This window comes from Caloenas nicobarica, chromosome Z (genome assembly GCF_036013445.1).
Source record: "Caloenas nicobarica isolate bCalNic1 chromosome Z, bCalNic1.hap1, whole genome shotgun sequence".
Lineage (NCBI taxonomy): Eukaryota > Metazoa > Chordata > Aves > Columbiformes > Columbidae > Caloenas > Caloenas nicobarica.
This window is the reverse complement of record NC_088284.1, coordinates 94,887,970-94,911,686: the sequence shown is the minus strand read 5'-3', so window position 1 is coordinate 94,911,686 and position 23,717 is coordinate 94,887,970. Positions and strand designations below refer to the sequence as shown.

The 23,717-nt window shown below is 37.0% G+C and overlaps 1 protein-coding gene across 5 annotated transcripts in view; it reads right to left on the bottom strand.

Annotated features, from left to right (window-relative positions):
* Nucleotides 1-23,717, bottom strand: part of TTLL7 (tubulin tyrosine ligase like 7) — a 66,882-nt gene that overhangs the window by 21,915 nt on the left and 21,250 nt on the right. For all 5 annotated transcript variants that reach the window (XR_010607828.1, XM_065656223.1, XM_065656222.1 and 2 more), the window contains 11 exons: nt 23,348-23,469; nt 22,581-22,648; nt 17,432-17,590; nt 15,458-15,674; nt 12,797-12,961; nt 11,826-11,984; nt 6,277-6,371; nt 5,465-5,612; nt 5,311-5,384; nt 2,256-2,391; nt 1,385-1,471 (listed from right to left, as the gene is read on the bottom strand). Coding sequence is in view for 4 of the 5 variants with exons in the window: in XM_065656223.1 (XP_065512295.1) it covers nt 1,385-1,471; nt 2,256-2,391; nt 5,311-5,384; nt 5,465-5,612; nt 6,277-6,371; nt 11,826-11,984; nt 12,797-12,961; nt 15,458-15,674; nt 17,432-17,590; nt 22,581-22,648; nt 23,348-23,469 (1,430 nt within the window). In the remaining variant the exon portion in view is untranslated. The remainder of the gene's footprint in view (nt 1-1,384; nt 1,472-2,255; nt 2,392-5,310; nt 5,385-5,464; nt 5,613-6,276; nt 6,372-11,825; nt 11,985-12,796; nt 12,962-15,457; nt 15,675-17,431; nt 17,591-22,580; nt 22,649-23,347; nt 23,470-23,717) is intronic.

The following is a 23,717-nucleotide window of genomic DNA, read 5'->3' as shown; positions in this document are numbered from 1 at the left end:
TTTTAATTTCTCTCTTAAGTGCAAACAGTATTGTACTGGCATAGCAACTTGTAAGCTACGGAACCCATTGGCCTGCTATAAAAGAAGACCATGTCATTTAGTTTCACTCATACATTGATCAAACTTCATCTCACAGCTAATTAAGAGAGATTTCTCAATTTGGGCTCAGTTCCCTACTAAATGTTTATGGCCTCCAGCATGGGAATGGCTTGTGTACAACCAGTGTAGAGATAGTACAGATCAAGTCTGTGTGCACACAGCCAACCAGATAGATGCTCTCGGAGGGCTGCTGGGAAAAGACAGGCTTCTGGCAAAAGCAAAAATGTGATTGAGATATTAGACTTGAATTAAGTGACCCTATGTTAAAGAACTGAAAACAAAACCCCAGGGAAAAGAATCCCTGAAGAATGTGGATTGAGTGTATTGCTAGGTGGACTGGATTTTTTTTGCCCTTCTTTAAATGAATCCATCACTGTTAAAGCACTAGCTCACAAAATCCCCATATTTGTAATAAGGTTCCTGCAAATCCATCTTAATGTCAGGCTGGGTATGCAGATCCTCTTTCCAGTATGCATGCCCGTAGTAAGATGTAGGTCTTCGGATTCTTGCACATATATAAAGTACCCCTGAAAGCTCAGGACAATTGTCAGCATTTATTTTGTACAGAAATGCCCAGATTTGTACACCATGTTCTCAAACATAAAATGCTGTAAAAACATTTACACGCATCCATAAACAAATCCATCAGAGCTCAGGAACGTAAATGTAGGCTCTTCCAAGAAGACTTGACCTAAAATGTTTGCAGGATATAAGAAACATACTTAACGTAGCCAAGCCCAAACTATTTTTCTTTACTGGCTTACAGATATATGCAGTGTATTTAAGGCAAAGACTTGCATGAACCATGCACATGACCAGAAAGCATTAAGCGAAAAATAATACACATTCACTTTAAAAGCAGATTTTGGATATGAAACAGGCACCAAGATATACTGTACAACCCTTTTAGCAAGTAAGCAAGCTACAGACACATCATAATCATAATTAATTCTTTGAGCTTCCATAGTGCCTTTTATCCCATGATCTCAAAATTCCTTAGTGGCACTAATCAATTAAAGATGAAAGCATTCTTTTGAGATAAGCTACGGATATAAAAATAATTTCACACACGGAAATCAAGCAATCTCTTGTACAACAGTTGTTGCCATGCATGACAATTCCTCAAAATAGTTTAAAGAGGAAAAGAAGGATCTCATATTCAGTTAAAATTTTAATGGGTTTTAGTTGGACAAATGGTATGGATCCACCAGGAACAGCTAACTAAACTCCCTACTTTAAATTCTCAGACTACCTCTCTGCAGAGGGAAATGTAAAAGTCAAATACCTTAGGTCCTCGCTGCCTGGTGCATTTTCCCATTAGTTTTTCATCATCTATTTCACACTGCTCCAGAAGATCCAAAATGTCCTCCTCCTAGAAATGGGAATTTCACAACAATTAATTCAAAGCAGGACACATAGTATCCTTCCGAAATTCAAGCACCAAGTGGTAGGAATTTGAAATTACTTTGATTTCTAATTCCTGAAATAAGACTATGAATCCCTCCACAGGATTATACAAAAGCATTTCATTTGATGCATGCATCTCTGCTTGCAATCAACGTGGAAGTGGAAGTTAAAATCAAATCTAAAATTTATTAAAGATAAAAGTCTAAGAAAGGGTTGAAGAAAGATACTTGTAAAGCTGCTGGATGATGCCAGCTACAAAGATGGGAAATTATTTCTCAGATTTCAAATGAAATCATGTTAGTTGGTTATTTTAAATACAGCCATTTTCCTACTGTCTCTGACTGCAGAGCTTTTGGATGCCTTAAACTAGTGGAGCTGGTTTCACTGTATCTCTCGTTCCAGTCCGTACAAGTGGATTAATAGGCTGGGGACATCACTGGAAGAAGGAGGAGGCAATTACCAGCTCCAAAGCAGTTTCTGCCAACCTCTGGTTTGGCTAGGGGTAAGGCTGAGGATCAAGGAAATGGTAAAGTAGCTTAAAGCCATCTAGCCTGTCTCCACCCTGGGTTCACTGCTATTCATCCAGATTCAAGGATCTGGCCCACAAGCTGCACAAAGAATAACAATAAAATGATGGAAGCATCATCAAATGCAATTTATTAGCCATCACACATGATTATTGTGAGATTAATCCACAAGGTCATGAATTCCATGGAAAAAGGAAGCCAGTACTTCTTGGGCTTCGGTACCTTCATTCTTTTTAAAGGGTTATTCATTTCCCGCTGAAGTGAAGCTGCTCTCCCAGCAAGAAATGTCTGGAAAGCGGCGGCTAACAAACTCTCATACTTTTCAAGTAATGTCTTATCATCCGGAGGGTAAATCCGCCTAAAATAGGGGAAAAAAGCATTGTGTTTAAGACACAAGCTGAGCTACTTATCACACTAGGAACAAAAGTAATGCAGCTAATTCAGTCTCTTCTTTAATGCACATGCATCCCAGCTATAATAATTATATAATATCATACCATAAAATATATACTCTCTACATTGCTCTCTACATCTAATTTTAGCACAGTGAACACATTCATGTTTAAGCCAGCCATTAGACAGTCAAAAGAAATACTATGCAGGTCATTTTGGAGATATACCTAAACTTAGTTATGCAGCACTCTGAAATTTCAGTGAGCATGAATGATGCATGCAGGTGTGAATGATTCATAAAATATTAACGAAATATTGCATGTAAAATTCAGAGCCACAAAATAATTTTATTAGCAATAAAAAGACACAAAACAGTGAAAATCTGAACAATTGCACTGAGTTAATGGGCATGACGTAAATTAAAGATTGAATATGTACTGCACATGAATGCTAAATAATGAACAGGAAGAAACAGATACTACAAGAAAATAAATTTTCTGGTATACAGATGTACAGGGTGACTCTGCTTTTCCATTAGAGCAGCTGTGCCATTATTCTCTAAAATCACAGGTAGGGAGGTTATGACAATACATGAAGCAGGACTCAGTGATTTATTCACACTCATCATGCAACAACGAGCTTTGAAGAAAACTACTCTAATCCATTTGTCATGAATGTCTGAAAAACAGCCAGAAATGATGAAGGCGGAAGACTAATTTCTAATGTATTGTAAGGAGTAATCCATAAGTTAATTCTGCCTGCATGGTGCAAAGCACAGGTACCATTTCTGTATTGACGGGCATCATGGTTTTGTGGATCTTTTGTGAACTTTTTACCAGTTACTTCCTCCTCCTTCCTTTTCAGTCTTTTCCTCCTTGAAAAAATATCTGCTATGATGATTTTGTTGCAAGGAAAACAGGATCGTTATGATCTCATTAGACTCGGGGCACTTCTAGAGCAAACCAAAGATGGTTCTAGTTTGCATAAAATACCTGTAGGAGCTCTAGCCTAGCTGCGGTCAACACTTTTCAATGGTGTTGATTCTACCGCTGAAAAAGTGCTATGGAACAATACTTCAAAGAAAGGACATTCGTTTTAACGTATGTAGAAACACACGGCAGCTAAAGGCCATTTCAAAGTCATGTACATTCTTCTCAGTTCCTTATGAATTCACAAATGCTTCAAAGCAGAGCTCCTACCTGGAGCACCCCAGGGCTCCTTCTGGCATCAGTGGGCCAGTTGTGCTTCCAGACAGACAGACACCTGACTAAGCCAGTTGCTGAACTGATTTAATCCTCAGATTAAACCAAAGCCTGCTGAGGTTGATTGAGATTTCTCTGGATTTTTATTCAGAAGGCAATATTAATCTGTGCAGCAATACTAGCACCCAGAATTTCCATGATTCTCTGGCAATGCCCGACAGAAGCTAGTCCTGCTTGCAGGAGAATATCACAAGGAGAAAAGACTGCATAATGCTCAGATAAAATTTCTCTGCATCTCTAGCCAAGAGTCCTTTACTTCTCAGGCTCTGCTGATTCTTCAGCCTTTTTGCAAACACAAGGCAACAAGAAAACACGAAGCAGTTTTGCCCTTTTACATGTGCACGTTCTTCATGAAATGACACTTCCACTTTTTCACAAGGAAAAAAGTATTTTTGGACTTTTATTGATTTACACTAACCCAAAAGCTACATAAAGAGAACATTTGACTCCTTTTCAGTCAAGAGCTGAAAAAGCAGCCCAAAATGTGATCAGTCAAAAAGTTAGACTTCAAAGTTACTGAAACACCAAAATGTATTAAAGCATCATGATAGTCTAAGTAGCATGAAAATAACTGCTTCGTTGTGAAGGTTTTTTTGATGTACTAGTTCAGCTTCACATACATCAAGAAAGGATGGAATTAAAGCTGGATATATTAAAAAGACAGACTTTTTGTAATAAAAATGTTAATTCATCAAAATGAAATTTTCACAGAAACTTCTATCTGTTTAAACGAGAACTTTACTGGTAACACAAAATATCTGCTCAAAAAAGCAGAGGTGAAGAACAGCAATAAAGGCATTCTGTCTAATTCAGAAAAAAAGACGTGAACCCAGACCTCTCATGCCCTGGATGAATGTTATAAAGACTGGGCAAACCCTCCCATCATCTCTTCCCAGCCTTACTCTGCTCCCTGGCACCAAATATCCATAGGCCTTGTTTGTGCTTTTCATTGAAGCAAATATCAATAAATAATAATAAAAACATCATAAAACAAAATTCTGGCCAATGCCTATTGTAACCAACAAGTTAAAACTTCCTTTTGAACATATTTTGCCAAGGATTCTGAAGATACTTATGTTTAAGCCTACTAAGATCTCAAATCAAAGTACAGAAATATGAATACAGTATTACAAATGCCATTCTATCAAAATGATGAAAGCACCAATAAAGTTTCTGAATTTTTGGCAAGCCTCATAGATAACACTCATATTTGCTTTTTTACCGGGCAATACTCAGATTTGACTTTTTTATAGGGGAATACTCACATCCCTATATTGCCACACCCCTAGAGATAAGAATCATCATACGTAATTACAGACAGGTCCATCATGAGAGTCATTGTTCTTGATGCACTGAATGTGAACAATCATGTCTTTCAAGGAAACATCTTGCAAAAACACTAGTGATTGATATCATATAAATTCCTAAGTGCATGCAAAAATTTGGAATCAAAAAAAGAGTTATATTTTAAAAAACTTTCACTACTTGGTGCACATGTATAAATTTTCTATAAATGCCTACATATTTTTGGCAGAAAACTATCATCTACCATAAATACTTGTTTCCATTATTCCTAAAGAATGCATTGAATACTTCTTACTAATACAGTAAAAAATAGTTACCTGTAGTTCCCCATGTGTCTATTTTCATGCTCCTCTTTGGAAATCTGTTTACGTACTTGTGCAAGTCTTTCCTTCTACATATCGAGAAAATAAGACAATTAAAAACAGAGAGCATAATCCACTGGCAAGGAACTGCACGCTTTTTCCTTCCTACCAGTTCTTCTTTTCTCCTTTCCAGTGTGTGGCGCTGCTTCTCCCAGTCTGAGGATCCTGGCAACAGTTTTTTCATTGAACCTTGACCATACAGTCTTTTTTGAGCCTCAGCCTTCTGTTGAGCTAAATTTCTTCTTTTATCACTTGTCCTGAAACACAGGTGATATTAAGATACATCAATCCAATGCAGGCAAAATGAGATGCGCTTTCGTCTCAAGTATACCACCTGTATTTTTCAGTCAGTCATGTACGGTTTCTGATATAAAATTAGAATTGAAACACTCATTAGGAACTTTTTAAAAATATTTTTTATGGCTAAAATATTTTCACCCTTTAAGGTGCACTACAATGACTCTATACTATAATTTAATGTACAAACATGGTTGTATCTATTTTCCTGAAGTGTAAATTTTCTCCAACATATCCCAACTACAAAGCTTTCCTGTAGAGGGGTATGGCTTTTGACTGTATGTGAAAGTATTGCCAAAGAAAATTTCCTGTGTGGTCACCTGTCCATGACTGGACTCCTATCTCCACTTTGAGACCTGCTTGAAAAATAATTTAAAAAAAAAAAAGTTTAAAAGTTACTATTACCACTCATTTTTTGCAAGCACATGAGCAAGAGGAAAAATTAAATTTGGGTTAATTTTAATAGCAAAACTGATGGCAAGAGAAACATCTACATTTTAAAAATATGAAGGTGGCAAAAAGAGTCTTCCTTTTCTCCTAGTCCAGATCAATTTAAAAAAAAAAAAAAAAATCAAAGCAACAGCAAGAGAGCCAGACTGCAGAAAAGAAGACAAGTAAGTTTACCGTATGTTGAGAAGTTTTAATGCATTTAGTAGAACACCTTTTTTTACATCATAGTCTATTTTTTGATCAGTTCCAAAGCTTGGGGCACGATTAACCTGAAAAAAACAAGATACAGAAGACTCAGGAATGTCACCTTCACTGGGAACACATCTATTGTAACAGGCTTTGGAGAAACCATTATTTCAAATACAGCAGAGATTAAGAGAACACATGTGAAGAAGCTCATTTTCATTTGTATTTTAAAAAAATTAGAGCATGAGTATCAGAGATATTGGGAGTCAGGAGATGTACCTTTCAGCCACCAAGTTATTCAGACACTTAGAATGAACACCATTCAAGTACCGGCACTGAAAATCCAGTCTAATCTGTTCTTGGTTGCTGCAAATTTTACCATGCAAAGCGCTGCTGAACGTGTTATAACAGTCTATGTGCCATGCTGTGGTAGTCCAGCACAGGAAGAGTTAAACTCTTTCCTAGTTCCCGGTCTTAAAGCAACTTTGACTATTTCTCTAAAAAGTAACAGCTATATAAGGACAGAAACAGGCTCTAATTCAAGGTCTTCTGAAGTATATTTAAAGGAACTATTCAGATACACTTTACAGCAACACCTAGAGATCTAAGCTATTAAACCAGCACATAGTGTGAAAACATAAAATAATTAACAGTCTCAGTAATGCAAATCTTGTAAGCTAAATACAAGATCAGAGATTAAAAATGTTACCATAAGTATAGAGGAACAAGGGGAACGCAACTGGGAATCAGTGAGACTGAATCACAAATATTAACCACTGCCAAGCTCTGGAGCCCCTGCAGAAGAACATCAGCTTCTGGAAAGCTTTGAGCAGGGATAATGAAGTAGCTGCATCAACATTTCTAGGAACACCTTCCAGACTGGTGTAAAAATGTATACATGAGCACTGGGAGCTAATAAGAGGCAGGAATCTCACCTTTACAGTGAATGAGCAGCACTGGTTACAGAAGGGACAGACACTTAAGACATAGGATAAATTTCAGCCTGGCATTTCACCTCTTTACCAAAACAGTCAAGAAGAATATTCTCACCTCCCACTGCTTCAGCCTGTTAGTATGGAGTAGGAAAAGAAATTTTCCACTGTCACATATCTACTGAAAAGACCTTTCAAATATAAAGAGAGATTACATGAATGACTTTATAAACCTAAAATCAATTGAATAAAATATTACATCCTTTTAGAAACAGAGATTTAATCTCTGTTCAATCTGTAGGACAGCATGAATGTTTTGGAAGGGATCTCAGTCTTTAATAAAGTGATTGAGATTGCTAACAATAGAATTCAAAAAGAAAAAGAAATTCATAAGCCATAAAAATCCTATTACATCAAATGCTGTTAGTGGCTATCAGATCTTTGATTAGAAACAATCATGAAGTTCCTTCTAATCACTCATTTCTAAGCTTCACAAATTGTGAGAGTGCTAACCCCCTTTTTCTTAGCTTAAGAAGAAGGCTGCTTTTCCATGGCAGTTTAAACTAATACAAATCCAAGCTGTCACACTCTGACCACTTCATTGTCTTGGCACAGGGGTTCACAGAAAGGGAGTAAGCTGATCCCAATTATCCACACGAAGATTAACCTCACCAAATTTTTTTTTTTTTTGTTGGTCTTTGATCATCTCAGAAAGCAATCCTACAGGCACCCATGCCATCGCAGGGCAGGGAACACGTCTTCAACAGGGGACAGGAGGGCAAGACCTTGCAGCCGGTACATTGATCGGTTGAAGCACCACAGAACTGCCTCACATAGGTGGAGCTTCACATTTAACCTAGTCCAATGCAACCGCAGGCTGCCAGCAAGGACCGGTGCTGTCCCACTCCCAGTCCTGCCTTCGTGTCACTTCCCTCTTCCCTGCATCAGACCAAGCGTTGTAAAGTCCCTGTGTGAGGAAGTTCTGTCGGCTGATTTAGTGTAAAATTATGGTTTGCTTGGAATGGTAAATGAGATGTTCATTCAAACAGCAACCAGAACCATCTCACCCAGTAGGCATGACCACCAGACAGAAGCAAGTTGCTAAACCAGCTCTTTGAGCAAGTGCCCAGAGTAACACCATATATGTTAAATCAAGCTGTAGTCTTTTTCACTCTTTATTCACTGAAAAATTGGGAAGAGTAGGAGTTGCTACTGAGGTCAAATATGGAGCCAGTTAAAGTCATGTGTGCTTAGTGGATTCATTGCTACTCCTTGAGAGCAAAAAGAATATACCAGTGGTACTGTCACAACAGGTACTCATAGTAACTGGTTATCAAAGCATTGTACATGTATCTGTCTGCTGAGAGACAATTATTTAGAGTTCGATTACCTCGATGACCAGGACATACACATGACTTGGTCATATTAATATAACATCAGTAATTTGATCAGGAAGGCACATGTTGAAGATCATTGGCAAAAACAGGATTGTATGAGGGGCCCCAAAAGTACAAGCAATGATCATAGCGAAGGTCTTGATAATCCAGAGACTCTGAGATCCACACTGATCACAGTGGCCAAGTTGTGCTCACTACAGGAATGCAACCTTGTGAACCAGATGACACTGGGTTTAGGGATAACAAAGAGAACAGAGAGCAGAATCCAGAAAATGTAAAACAAACCACTTATGGCAAAATTTGGAGACAAAGCAAAATTTCAGGCCAGTGAATGAACAGCCAGTAAGTGTATGGTGGCAGCAAATGAATAAAACCAACCCTAAATGAAGCTAAGAGCAAAGACAAAGAAGCCTTCACCATCAACAGTGTGTTCTTCCTGATGAAGAACACAAGATGCTGACAACTTGCTATAACCACCTCCCCATCTTTTTTTGGAGAAGTACATAGACTTCTCCCGCCCCTTGTTGGCCTTTGGATCTCCAGGGGCACAGGCCAGGTAAACATACCACAAGAAAAAGTAAATACCAGGAAGATTGTGTATGTGAGCTTTAACTACTTTATTAACAGGAATTAGCAGTAATTGGATACTTCGGCCTAAGATGTCCAAAGTCCTTTACGTTTTGAATAGATTTTCCTAGTTCAGTTACACTAAGCAACAAATTGTGGATCTGTATATAAGGTGAGCTTCTCTCACCCACATAAATCACAAGTGAAGTTTGGTATCCTGCACCTGTGGCAGTTATTAAAATGTAATTTTTTTCTCACAAATCCCAACTGGATATAATGAGGTTGAATAAGATGGAGTCCATCCTAGAACTTCAACTGTATGATTTGCCTGTGTACATAAAATAACATAGCTTGGAAGTATAGGTCCAAAAGAGTAAAACTGGATTTTCTGGGAACAGAAGGGAGATGTAGGTAGTTGTTGCTACTCAGAATGGATGGAGGCTGCTGGGATTGCATACACCCTTGCCAGGAACATGAGGTGCCACAAGATGGCAATCACGTATTTCACACAGCCCTCAGTTCGGTAGAATGTTCCGGAAGTTCTGTAGCATTAAGGACCAGGAGAACGAAATCACATCAAGGCAACATAAACAAAAGTCATCTCAGGAAACCAGAGTCATTATAATGTTGCACAATTTATTTCTTATAATAGTTTATTAAGCTATCTTTATAACAGAAAAGCTACATGAGCTATGGGAACATGAAACTAGATTTACCATCCTAATCCTATTTTGGCAATTTTCCCACAACACTGGGAACATTTAGGGCCTTGTGATTAGTACTTGTTACCACTGTTAGAAAGAATGATTCACCCCCATAAGTGGGGTTTGCCAAGAGTGAAATGGTGGGAAAAGGTAAGAGTGGAAATCTGAGGAAGAAGCCAGAACTGTGTTAAGGAAAAAAAAAAAATTATATATATATACACACACACATTATGTATAATGTATATATATACACACTGCATATTTGATCTTGCATACACTACATATAGTATGCATAGAGTGTGCACATATATCCATACTGTGTATTTGTTCTGAGAGTGCTGCAAAAAACCACGAACAACCACAGTAAAAATTAGTGGATGAGTACAGAAACTGAATTACTAAGTCTCAAAGTTTGAAATTTCTGTTAGTTTAGTTCAACGTCTGGCAAAATACGTTGAAGGATACCTGTACCATCAAAAGCAGAAAAAGAAATAACTAGCCTTCTGTATTTAAAAAAATAACCAGGTACACAACTGTAAGTCCTGGATTATTCTCCAGCAACCCAAAATACCAGACCAGCATTAATTACTTTATGAGATCCCTCCCTCACAAACTAGGCATGTGGGTTAGTATCACTCTCCTATGAGACCTACTATCATAAATGGTGAATCAAACCCCCTAAAATCTCCATACTGCATGTAAACATCCATGGAGATAGAGGGATGTCCTTCAGAATGGCTGATTCACCATCTCTCATAGAAGAGGTCTGGCACCATTTCCTACATGGCTGGATGAAATGCATACATACGCCAATATCAGTCTGTGCTTAACCACATATACTTACATGCAAGATACAGGCAACCTATAGATGATAATCTGGAAGTGTAGAGCTAAATCAAAGGGACAGCAAGCTTTGCTTGACAAAAAGAGAAAATGTCAATGTAGTACCAACTAAGTTCATGTCATAGGCTGCTTTTGGCTAGCACATCAAAGCCAACAAATACGCCTATGTCTGCATGGCAACAGTGAAAGAATTTATATTTTTCTAACGAAAATTATGTTGAACTCCTGAGAGAAACAAGCATGACAAAACAAATTTTGACAGTATTAATGGCCTGAGAACAAGGTTATAATTCAGTAAATTAATTGTGTACATTTTGCTCATCAGCAGCCATATCATATTCATGATTTATTGTCAGACAATACATTTTGCTTTTTTCCTCCACCTGTACAGCCTCCCAACTAGTTAATAAAATGATATAAGACAATCTGAAAAATGATAAGTGAACTCCATGTATATGTTATTAGTAGTGTAATTAAAGAGACACAATAGACAAACCTCAAACATTCCCGGTTGAAAATGTGTTGAAGCATCACTTAAGCTTAACTGTACCAGTAACAAGTCAGAGGAAAAACGTTTCTTCCAGTCCACTCAAGCCAACTGTTTCACAGCATTTCATGTATACTGAGTTAGATTCCTCTGTTTATGTGGGCGCTTTTAAAAGCCACAGGAGAGGAAAAGAACACATATCCCAAAAAAAAGAAAATTAAGACCATGCATTCACAAAAGTTGCCAAAGCCATATACAGAGCCATACTCATAAAGGAAATTTATATAGCACCCAATTGCTATAAACAAGGTCTTTCAGCTACAATAACAACTGGATTGACATCACATTTCTTAGTAAAACTTTCAAAAAACATCTGAAATGCAACATTCCTTCAAGACGACAATTACCTTTACCCGAGTCTCCAAAAATCACTGCAAGGCAGTGTTCTCATATGGATGCTGCAGAAAAAGCATTATCTATGTGCTCAACAACAGCACCTCTTGCAACGCACAGATTTTCTTTGGAAATTTTCTTACGTAGATATTGATTCGGCTGGGGCTTACTTAACTTTACTCTTAAAAAATTACATTAGTTTAAGGATGTTTACCTCTAGGAGCCATGGTTTTAGTTTTCTGTCCAGCAGAATATCAAATCCCAGGACTTCAAAGCAGACACTGTCACTTCCCGGTGCTTGCCCTGGCCTGCACATGCGATAAGCGTGAAGAACATGTGGCTCGGCAACAATGAGAGTCTTCACTACTAACTCCTGTAGGGATTTTTTTCAGAAAAATTCATCAGGAGAGAAGACACCAGTATATATTGAACTAACATGTTTTATACTTCTGATCTTTTGAATGTCATTATTAAAGAAACTACTAAAAAAGATTTTAATTACGAAATATATGGTCTATAATAAACAAACTGTATGGAGTAACAGACATTTCATACAGCTCTAGAGTACATTGTTACACTACCCATAGTTCATATGTACTTTCAGATATGTAATAACTTAAATGCTAAAGGTATATTTGGAACAAAGCATAGCATAGCCAATCTTCACCCATTTCATTTTGCAATACAATTTTCAATAAACATTCCCAGAATCACACATACAGATGATGTCCAAGCTCCAACAATCTTAGGCCTATTCCTCACCTAAAGATGCCTGTAACGTAACCACTGACTTCAATGACACAGGTTCCACTTCACAGATATATGCACTGCTGACTACAATTTTGTAAATATTCACACATAAAATTAACTTCATACTCTAGAAAAGACTCCAAGAATTTAAATCGGATGGCTCCTTTGTATCATATTATTTATGTGAATAATTGTTTGAAAGGGCTTTTGTGTCTCAGAAAAAGTTTAACATTTAATTTCTAATCAAACTCAAAATTTAGCCTTTTAAAAACATAATCACCATTTATAGTAATGTCCTTTGTGCCATGCATTGCTGAGAATTTGGATTAATAAAGTTTCAAAAATCATTCTGGATTCCAGTAAAGCAGATGGCAGAAGCAATTAATTTTCTAAGAATATACATACACAAAATAAAGTGTATTAATTTTATCTTACTGAAATATCACTCCAGAATTTGGAGACATCCAGATTATTTGTTTCTAGAAATTCAGTAAACCATTTTATGGAGCGTTTGCTTCCTTTGTCTTCTGTTTCATCCCGTTCAAAGCGTTCATTATGTTTATTGACAGAGTAGTTAGTCAGATGCATGTACAACTGACTCTAAAAAAGAGAGAAAAGACATTAAAAAAACCCACCTTAGATACAACTCTAGAATAGTCAATTCAAAATAATTATAAGAAAAAAATGTTAATTCAATAATGACACAGCGAGAGAGTTCATATTTGGAAACAACACTATGTGCAGATTTAGTGTTTCCAATTCTTGGAGATTTCATCTACTGAATGTTTCAGCCACCTTATAACAAAACTTCTGCTCATATTTCAACCGATCTACCAGTCAACATCTGTTTGGGCAATATAATGTATTTGCCATTTTTACAGGTCTATATGTAAACAACTACCTAAAAAAGTGAAGAGCAAGTATCATAACTTACAGAATGATTACATTCCACAAGAAGCAAACAATAAAGACGGTGTTTTAAAGTGCTACTTTTAAAAAGCGTTAAAAAACACTCTGGCATCTGTTTCATAGACAATCCCACATTTCGGTTTTCACTGTAGTTTATTTATGAGCAATTTTCTCATAATAGTGATACTTTAAAATATCTTTTACATATAAACTCATCTGTCATGTTGGTATCTGCCAAAATTGCTCATTTTTGACTGGCTGGTAGCCATACATTAGAGGGAGGTAAATATCACTATATACTTTACGTCAATGAGGGAGTGCTATAGTTCCTTTACAGAACAAAATGTCACCAGCAATACAGTCATGTTATCAGTTGCATTTTTAAATAAATAAATAAACAAACAGACAGATAGACAGACAGACAGACAACCTTTCCAAGCACAATTTCTAAATCATTATTTAGATGTTTACATTATCTCCCAGTACAGGTATCAATTCAGCTTTCCACCTACACTACCATGACAACTGTCATCACCACAGTGACAGTTCTCTGTCATGTTTGATTCCTTACTTTAGTTGATATTCTAAGCTGACCATAAGCCTTCTGTTCCAATTCCTTTTGGTAAGACAGAAAATAGATAACCCACTATTTCTGCTGTCATTTATCTCATTGCTCTTACTTATGTTTGAAAAACCTTAATGAAATTAACAAAATCAAGTCAACTTAATTGCAGGTTAGTTAACAATATATTGTATTAGCACTACAACTAATTAATTTCTCCCATGGCTTCCAATTACTGCTTTGAGAATCATTCTGAAGCCTATTGGTTTTGAGTCATTATAAATGTCATCTTTCCATGAAATTGAAATTATTTCAGACAAAGGCAATTATTTTTCAGACTACAAAAAAAAAATGAAAGTGTTTTTAGAACATTCATTAAACATCTGAACTCAACTTTAGTCTGAAGTTATCAGAACAATGTCATCCAAAGAACAATGTCATTAGCAATAAGTCAGGTTAATTCATACAATAGACAAACTACAACATGAACAGTTGTGAGAACACAGAAACAACTGCCTGTTCTGTTTATCCACTCAGAGCATATTTCAGTACTGCTAATGCCGAGAGTAGCAACAATTTAAAAATATTAAAAGCAAACTATTCAAAATATAATTTTGGAACTCTTCCAGAAATGCCATTTGTACTGGGCTCCTGCATTCTTCCAAGGAGCACTATAAGCCAGTCACAATTTTAAGCGACAAGTAGGAAAAAAGGCTCTTCATCTGTTGTCTGTTGCATAATTACACAGAAACATCTCTGAAAGTACATGGTACAGAAAAGGAAAGATACAGTAGCAATGGAGTACAGAGTGAGGTCTAAGAATCTGTCTTCTGTCTTACAGACATCTGCATTTTGATCTGTGCCAGAGGAGAGGGCTGACAGCTCTCAACAGGTGAAGATGCAATACAGTGAACAGGAGGCTTAAAGTGTCCAAAAACTTTAGCCCATCCCTGACCATTTCTTGGTTCTCTCCAAGTTTACAGGCAGCCCTACTATATCATCCTGAAGCTGCGAAGAACATTCTCCTTTCCCTGCTGAAGCAGGGACCTGACACAGCCCCAGCAGCAGATCCCCTCGTGTTCAGGGAGCGCAGTGTCCACTGCCATGCACTGGCCTTTTGTGTCGCCCTGTTTTCTGCTGGAACAGCTGAAACATTGCAGGATCCTCAGCAGAAGCTCTAAACTTCAGGGATGTTAAACAATGATCAAGCAGAAGATAAACCTTATCCTCCCCCACACCCCACCCATTGTCTCAAATAAATATATAAAAGCACTGTAAATGTTCTTGAAGTGATTTTCTCTACTTCGTCTTCTCTGGATTGAATGTCTATAATTGACCTGTTTTGCTTTCTTATAAGAAATATTTAAACTTTTTAGCATCCATACATGCAAAGCCATATACAATTTTCACACAGAAGCAATAATATGGCTACACTTGTGATTTTGATAGAAAAGCATGAGTTAAATAACTGTAATTTTTTCTCTTCAATAACAATGCAAAAGTTCAGCCAGATGAGTACCAAATTAAATCTCATGTCACAACTTATTTTCTTTTACCTCCTCCAGACACTACACAGGTAAAAGTCTACGTGCATAAGCAATAAATTGGAATGAACTCCAACTTACCAAATTTGAGTCACTGGGGGGATGATACTTTTCTGTGCCCATTCTCACCAGTCCATCATGATATAAAAATACTTTCAATGGATCACAGGAGGTCACAAGAATATACACACGTAAATCAAACTTGTACCCTTCCATAAGAAATGGTTTGTCAAGATATTCCTGAACAATCAAGTGATCCTGAGCTTGTAACTTTTCTCCATTTCTTATTAAAGAGATCCTGGTAAAAACAAAAGTTATGTTAAAAACATGGAACTTTGATATTATTCTTCAAAATAGATCTTCATGGTCACCCAGCCAGGTAGTCAGGCTGAAGTCTATCTGGAGAAAGAGACTTACACATTTGATTTGTAGGGTGGAGAAAAAGTGCCATTCGCTTACATGGCTTTTGGTTTCCTGTCCTTTATGGTGCTTCACTGGATGAAAAAAGGCAATGAGCCATTTCAAAATAACTTTCTGCTTCCTTTGATTCAACAGTTTGTAATAATGGGTTCCCTCCACACTTGGAAATTGTTTGGCAGAACGACAAGTCTCCAGCTTCTGTGATTATTCTTACCCATGCAGCTCTAAAAATAGGCTTCCACTCTTTCTTTGTCACAACTTCTGCCTGAGGCACAAGTTGCAAAGAACTTTCAGTGCTAACCTGACTTCATAATGATGTTTGCAGAGCAGGACACTGATTGTTACGACTAAGGATGGCATAGATTAAGCTCAATAGTTCTGTATTCCAGTTTCCCTACATCAGAATGAAAAATGGTTTATATACAGACTATACATTGGCAGTCCCTTACTACATAGACTTTTAAATAACTGTAATAGCTAACATTTTTCAGTGTATCAATATTAAACTCTGAATTGCCATAGCTTTTTTGCCTTAATCTTACTCTCTATTATTTATAATTCATTTCAGTATTCTGGTGCTGAATACTCCTAATACACTGAAGTACTTTCCAGGTATTTCTCTGAATTATTCTGCTATCTTTCCCCTCAGCTTATATTTGCCCTTACCAAGAGGACTAAAAAATAAGAAAATGGAAAAGTTTGGGGACTTTACTTTTACAGTTATCATAGAAAAACAGAATACCAGGTTGGAAAGGCCCACAAGGATCATCTGGTCCAACCTTTCTTGGACAAAGCACAGTCTAGACAAGATGGTCCAGCACCCTGTCCAGCTGAATCTTAAAAATGTCCAATGTTGAGGCAACATTTTTAGTAACTAAAAGCTTTACTATACTGTATAACCCAAATTGATATTAAAAGCAATAAAAGCTAAAATGTAAATATCTAAAACCAAAACAGGTTAAGAATGAAACTGCAATATTTATTTCATTGTTTTTTACTGTCCAGCCCTGCCACAGGCAAAACCATTTCAACTTGACTGCAGGACACAGTCTCTTCAGCGGTGTCCCTCCTCTGGCACGGGTGGCACCTCTCCCCAGCAGCGCACCTCCAGTTGCATCTCCTACATCTCATCGCTGCTGCTGTTTGTGCTTCGCTGACTGGCTGCAGGTTTGGCCCACAGTGGGGTGGTTGGGAGCATTTCAGAGCTGTGGAAGGTCCTGACCTTCTTCCACACATGACATCCCTGCAGCCCCCAACCACCGAAACCCTGCCATCTATGCTCAATACCATCTCACCTCATAAGTCCAAGCACAACAGATTAATAAACATATTCTTTAGATAAATTCACAGTAAAAATAATCCTGATCTTAAGAATTATTTGAGACTCCTCAGAAAATGCATTCTCCATGCATTCTTATGTCACACTCAGAACAACATTAAAATACCACTTCCATTTAGCTTTATATTTTTGCCGTTTCTGCTTGTTAAGCCCTCATCTAATACATGAACTTTCTTATACTGATCATAAAACATGAACCACAAATTTCTTACTAATACTCAGCTTCTGTAATGTTGTAAATAGCACTGAATTTCACCTTTAATAGGTAAGAATACTGAAGTTAACACACAACTTACCCATGTCCCATGGCACCATTTGCTGGTTTGACTATGAAAGTTTTCTGTCTACGTTTCTTTTTCAATTCTTTTACGTAGTTCTGAAACTGTGTGTATTCTGCAGGGAAGATCCATGTTCGAGGAATAAAACTATACTCCTGAGGCTGACTCTTGATCATTCTGGAAAAAAGTGCAATTGAGCCAATATATTTTAACTACTTTGATGTATCGATCCTCAGGATTAAAAAGCATTTGCAATAATTTGACAAGGAAACCTTTTCGGCAAAATGCTGTAATATGAAAGCAAACTTCTGCAGTTGTTTAAGAACAGTTAGAGCCCTATTATATATTCATATGCATACTTTAAGAACAACAAAAGCAGATCATCTTGTGTATTTTTGCTTATTATCGTATCGTATTTGCTTATTATGTTACTGGCATCCATCTCATTTCTGGGCGTCCATCTCACTCCGGTTATAGTTTTTGTTCAGTTACTCAGATGACTTAATGCTATTCCTAGTCTTAGAAATATTAAACCTACACTAGGCCATGTGATTACAGATCTTTCCCTACCTAATAGACTCCTGGATTCCTCCTTCCGCACTTCCACCCCACACACACCTTTTCCTCATGGGAGAGGTGGGTATATTTGGCAAGTATTTTAGTTTTCTTACTGGTATGTATTTGGGGATATATGAGGATCAGCATACACAAAAAAAGAGGACCTGGAGTTTCTTCATGAGTGCAAAAAATATTAATAACAAGGACTGAATTTAAAACTAAAATGGAAGCAATTTAAGAAGAGTTTTCTTTCTAGTCTTTTGAAGGGATTTCAGAAGTAAGGAACTGTGGCAAATATACTTTGACACAGGACAAGCAACTGCTCATGCACTTCCAATATTGGCAAAACACACAAGCTTAGAATTGTGTTTGGTGCCAGCATATTGTGATTAAGAGTCTTTGAGCACCTTATTTAGTCAAAGGAAACAAAGACATGCAAAGCAAGACAAGGGTGTAGAAATAGAAGAAGTAAACCTAAAGTAAGCTTAAGACATCATAAGGAACAATCTCAAAAACTGAATCTGGTTAAAGGATGCAGTAAGGTCTCAATCTCCCTGCCTTAACAGCTGCAGCAGCTGAGGCAGCGAGCATCTCTCACTTCATAGCTCCGCTGTCTGAGCGCAGAAAAGACAAATAGAAGAGGAAAAATAGTAGCAAATTCAGTTAGCAGAAGTTTGCACCATCCAAAGCTGTGTAGCTGGCAGATAGGAAGCATATACCTACAGCTGACTGGCAGTATAGGCTAGATACACATGGGTCATCTTTAAACAAAGTAGCTTTAACACCAGTTAATGGCCAAGTTATAGGAGCAATGGTGGTACTATGCAGACTAGTATACCATAGTTCTCAGCAGCATAAAATTATAGTCTTTGCTGAGTTAAAAACTTGTGTAGATACTTTGTTTCACGTACTCGGAATACCTGAAACTTCATACATAACTTCATGTGAAATTAGTTAGGATAACTCAAAACTACTCTGTAGCATAGGGTGGACACATCTAAAATACAAATATCCACAGACCAACAGAAAGTGGCTCGATGTTTAAAAAGAAACTAACTGATATAGGAAGTTCCCCAAATTTGATTTTTTTTTTAAAATGGTACTACGATGAATTTCATACTTTTTAATTAATTACAGATGTAAGTATACTTCTCCTTTTGTAATGAAAATCAACAACATCAGGATAACTTAAATGTAAAAGATACAATATCATTTCAATTTTTCATGTCTACTGTGAGCCTATATAATACTCCTAATGCAGCATAAGCCACTTTTTCTTTAAGTGGCTCACATACTAATGGAAAAAACAGAGCTGCCAACCACATCTGTAAGGCGAGGATTGCAGCCAAGTCCTGCTGGTATAATAGACACACTGTCACCAAATTGTTTAGCCAACTACCTAACAAACGCTCTCCAGAAACCACAATAGCTATAGTAGTCTTGAAGTACTGCATGAGGTTCAGTGCTTCTGCAGCTTCACTATAAGTATTATTTTTACAAATCTGTTTTGATGAAAGACACCAATTATTCAGAGAAAAAGTTTTTAAAAACATAAATAGATATAATTCATGATTCGTGCATATTTTTAAACTACTCTCCATCTGCTATATATTTACAAATGTTATTACCTTGCTAACTGAATAGCTCATCTAGGCAGAAATTATCCTATTTTTAGGCAAAAAGCAATTCCTTTGTTAGTCTCCATCCCTCTCCAAATTATTTATCACATGCATACTGAAGTGTTACATGATAAGAGACATGTCACTTAACTTACTCACAGGTTTCAATACACATTCTCTCTAGTCACTGAACACTTCATGGTGTTCTAGATATATTAATATTATTTTATGACTGCAAGTACATCAGCTTTATATGCCTTTTTTAAGTACATCAGCTCTATACATCTTTATCTTATGCATAACTGCATAGACTACAAATACTTAATAACACAAAGAAAAATACTTAACCATTGTTTACAACTTCTGGTGTTCACTACAACTTTCAACAAAAGAATTCAGTTCTGCTCTTTCCCTTCTTGGTCATATTCAGAAATGGCTTAGGGATACCAAGTAGCTTGTGGAATCAAAACCCATTCCACCACAATAGCCCTATTTTCCAGCACATCTGCTGTCCACTACTGCATCCTTTAGCCTTTGCAGTTCTTCCCAGAAGGTCTGAGAATTAAACAAAAAATTATTGTTCTTCTGAGTGCTATTTTAGCTCTTGGATGTGGTCAGACTATGCTCTTGTTTCTCAGAGTGCTTTCTGTGCAAAAGAATCACAGGTGTTGAACAAAACATAGGATACTGAAGACATGACTTGTCAGTCTAATAACGCAGGTTCCACTACCTCCGTTTCAAGATCCTCTGACTTTTCACATATGAAAGAAGGTTAGTGGGTAGGTATGGATGATCAGTTGACAAACCTTTTAAATGTAAACAACAAAGGTGCAAAAAAACTCATCACATACATGGGTCTGTTGACCTTCCCATTCGTTCTGGACACTTTCTCCCCCACTTAATGTATTCATTCTGCAACCACACTTACCCTTCACATGAGATCTCATCTAAGAGACCATTTACAGAAATTAAGATCTAGTTGGCCCTACAATGGCACCTCTACTGGTTTTTATTTTCTGTGTTCCAATTATTCCCCTTGAATCCAATGCTCATGCCTCCTTTTGTTCTCGGTTCCATTTCTGCTTCTACCTGTTCCATCGCTCTGTGTCCCTACACTGTCTGTGCTGGGTTGTCTTCTTTCATATTACACACACTACATATTACAACAGTCCCTTCCACCCTTCACACCACACTGTCCTATGACGCAAAGTGCCTGAATACTGGCTGTAAGAGGAATTCCTAAGTGCAGTTCCTCCTGAATAGCATTTGCCTCTCAGAGTCCAGCAGCTTTGTTCTTTTGCTCCATTCCCAACAGCTTGCAGAAAATGGAAGGGTGAGATCAATATAACAACAAAGATAGAAGTAAAAGAAAAATAATTTACTCTCCACCAATGTTCAACAGTTGTTTCAGCAACTCTCAACAGTATGAAAACCACAGCTATTCTGTATGAGTCAGTATCAGGAACAGAAAAGATTGCAAAAGAACCGAATTAGTGTTTCTGCACTACCCTGTTTGAATAAATTTTAAGACAGAACAGCAGCTGTATGGAACAAAATCCTCTACTCTACTGACAAGAGCCTGCCCAACCACAAACCGCAACTGACTTGTGATTTCACATACATGTGTCTGTTTCACAAGAAGTCTTAAGGCATTTTGATTTTTATAAATTGTGAATACTAAGCATTGAATTGTGAGGCTAGTACTGTGAAAAACAGACTGATTAAAACCCTGTTATACCTCCTGATAGTAAGTGAAATCACAACACAGATATGTTTGACCCAGAGTTATCATAGCAATTACTCCCATCTTATTATGTGCAATCTCTGCATTGAGCACCTTTAAACTGTGTTTCGAACTCTGAACTCAGCCGGCTGAAAGAGGTATAACCAAACTGTATTTTAAAACAATGTGTGTGTGATAAGACGAGCCTTCTGCCCTTTTTTGCACAGAACTGTAGCAGTATACAGGGATAGCACTGCCTACGCGATGTTGTTCCACTGTTCTCAAGACCTCTCCAAACCGCTATTTGCATCTGTGTGCTGCCTCCATGTTTTTACTTTTAAGTCTGGAAAGAGCAGTGAAAAGTGCTCGTGTAACATGTATTGACGCAAGGGAGTCCTGGCCCACATGTAGACACCATCGCAATGCATGTAATATTTGCATCATAATACTTCGATACTTTCTACATGCTATGTGTTGTAGATACAGAAAAGGAAAAAGAGAGAGGGGGAGGCGGTATCACATTAATTACATCAATATATGAAAAGAAATTTTGTTCTGGCAACAGGAAATACCATGTAGGTAACATTGTGGATCAAAATATTAACTCTCTTAATAATTGCTCTTTAAACTAATTTGGATTAGAAGAATCAAAACATTCACACACATTTCTCCCTAAGCTTTTCCTTATTACCAGGTTGTTGAATTATTACTTAGTATTGTTTTCTCACAGGTCTTACTCACAGATTCTCAGCTAGAATAATTCCTCAGAACACAGTTATTCCACTAGAGTGAGGAGAATTTATAATGGAGACAAATGAGCCTCTCTGACTTACTTCTTATATAAACAGTAAGATGCTTCATGTTTCCTAAATTTGATATACACAAAAATAGTCATTAATTATTTTAAACAAATAATATCTATCCAAATACTAGTTATTTTTTCCATTCTACCATTACATGATATATGCCTGGGCATTATGTATGAAGTGTTTCACACAATAATTTAAGGCACTGTCCTACATTTTGCAAGGTTATACAGAGAATTGAACCCACATTGTTTTCCGCTGAATTCAACTGGAGAGTTACAGGAGCCCACTCTGATGCTATAGATCAGGACCAAAGCCAAAGTTATTAAGGAACTTTGGAAAATATCCTTGGTCCACTCAAAGCCTCTTAGTTAAAATAAAAAAAACCTTATAAGCAATAACTCAGTATTGTACTGCATTAAATGCATGGTTGAAAAACTTAATATTAAAAGAAAGATTACTTAGTCATGTTTCTTGCCAGAAAATCCTTTCTGCAGATCTCTCCCATTCCTGGAAAATGGTTGATTCTCTGAGGAAGGAGAGAAAAAAAAGAAAGTTAGTTGGTAGTTTTTAGTTCTCCTGGCATATCTAATACAATCATTTAAAATGTTCAACTGCACACTCAGGCAAACATAATTATTGTTACATATAAATAATTCGAGATAATATCTTACATTATACTATGCATTCTTAGTAATACTAGAGATAGTCTAAGTTGTATTCTCCTCCACCAACATGAGTATATCCACTGCTTTCATTTCAGACTTGAAAGGAAATTATCATACTCTTACAAAGCTATCTAGGAACAAAGAATGCCACCACAAAGTAATGGTTAAAAAAAAAAAAAAAAGGAATTATTTATTCACAGAAACTTGGGAGAGAGCTCTGCTTGTTAACTGCTTAAAAGCTTATGAGCAACTTATAAATGACGTTTTGCATCTTCTTTCAAACTCTGATCATTCACAACACCCAACTGGCAGACAAAAGCATGAAAGAACACCCCCACATATTTAAACATCAGATTCAAAGTGGTATGAACAGATAACTCTGGAAAATAGAATAGGATTTTAAAATACGCAGTGGTATAGTCTTATTGCAGTCTGGTTGGGGGTGTTTTGTTGAGTATTTTTCTCTCCATACAGAAACTGACCAAAAGTGACATATTACTGTACATTTCAGAGTGCAGTAGTTTACTGACACATGTCAGAAATCCTAACTACCACTCTACCTGATAGTTCCGTAGTTCAGCAATCTTTTCATGTTGTACAGCAGAATCGCTCCATATAAGATTAGCTGTTTCATCTTCATCACGTGTTTTCACAAATCCCATTTCTTGTATTACCACACGTACTACGGAGAAACCACAGACTTAAGGAATTTTTTGAATCTCCAGAAGTGATTAATTTTCAAAATTTAAAAAAAACTATTATGATTTTAAATACTTCCAATATTCAACCCTTTGTCTGAGAATGCTGGCATGCTAGCTATTATTTATCTTGCAATATATTCAGTCTATTGCAAGCCTGTCATTACAACGTTATAGCACCTTGTACTGAGGCTGGAATCAGAGCACAACCACTGAAGGGAGCAGTAAAGAG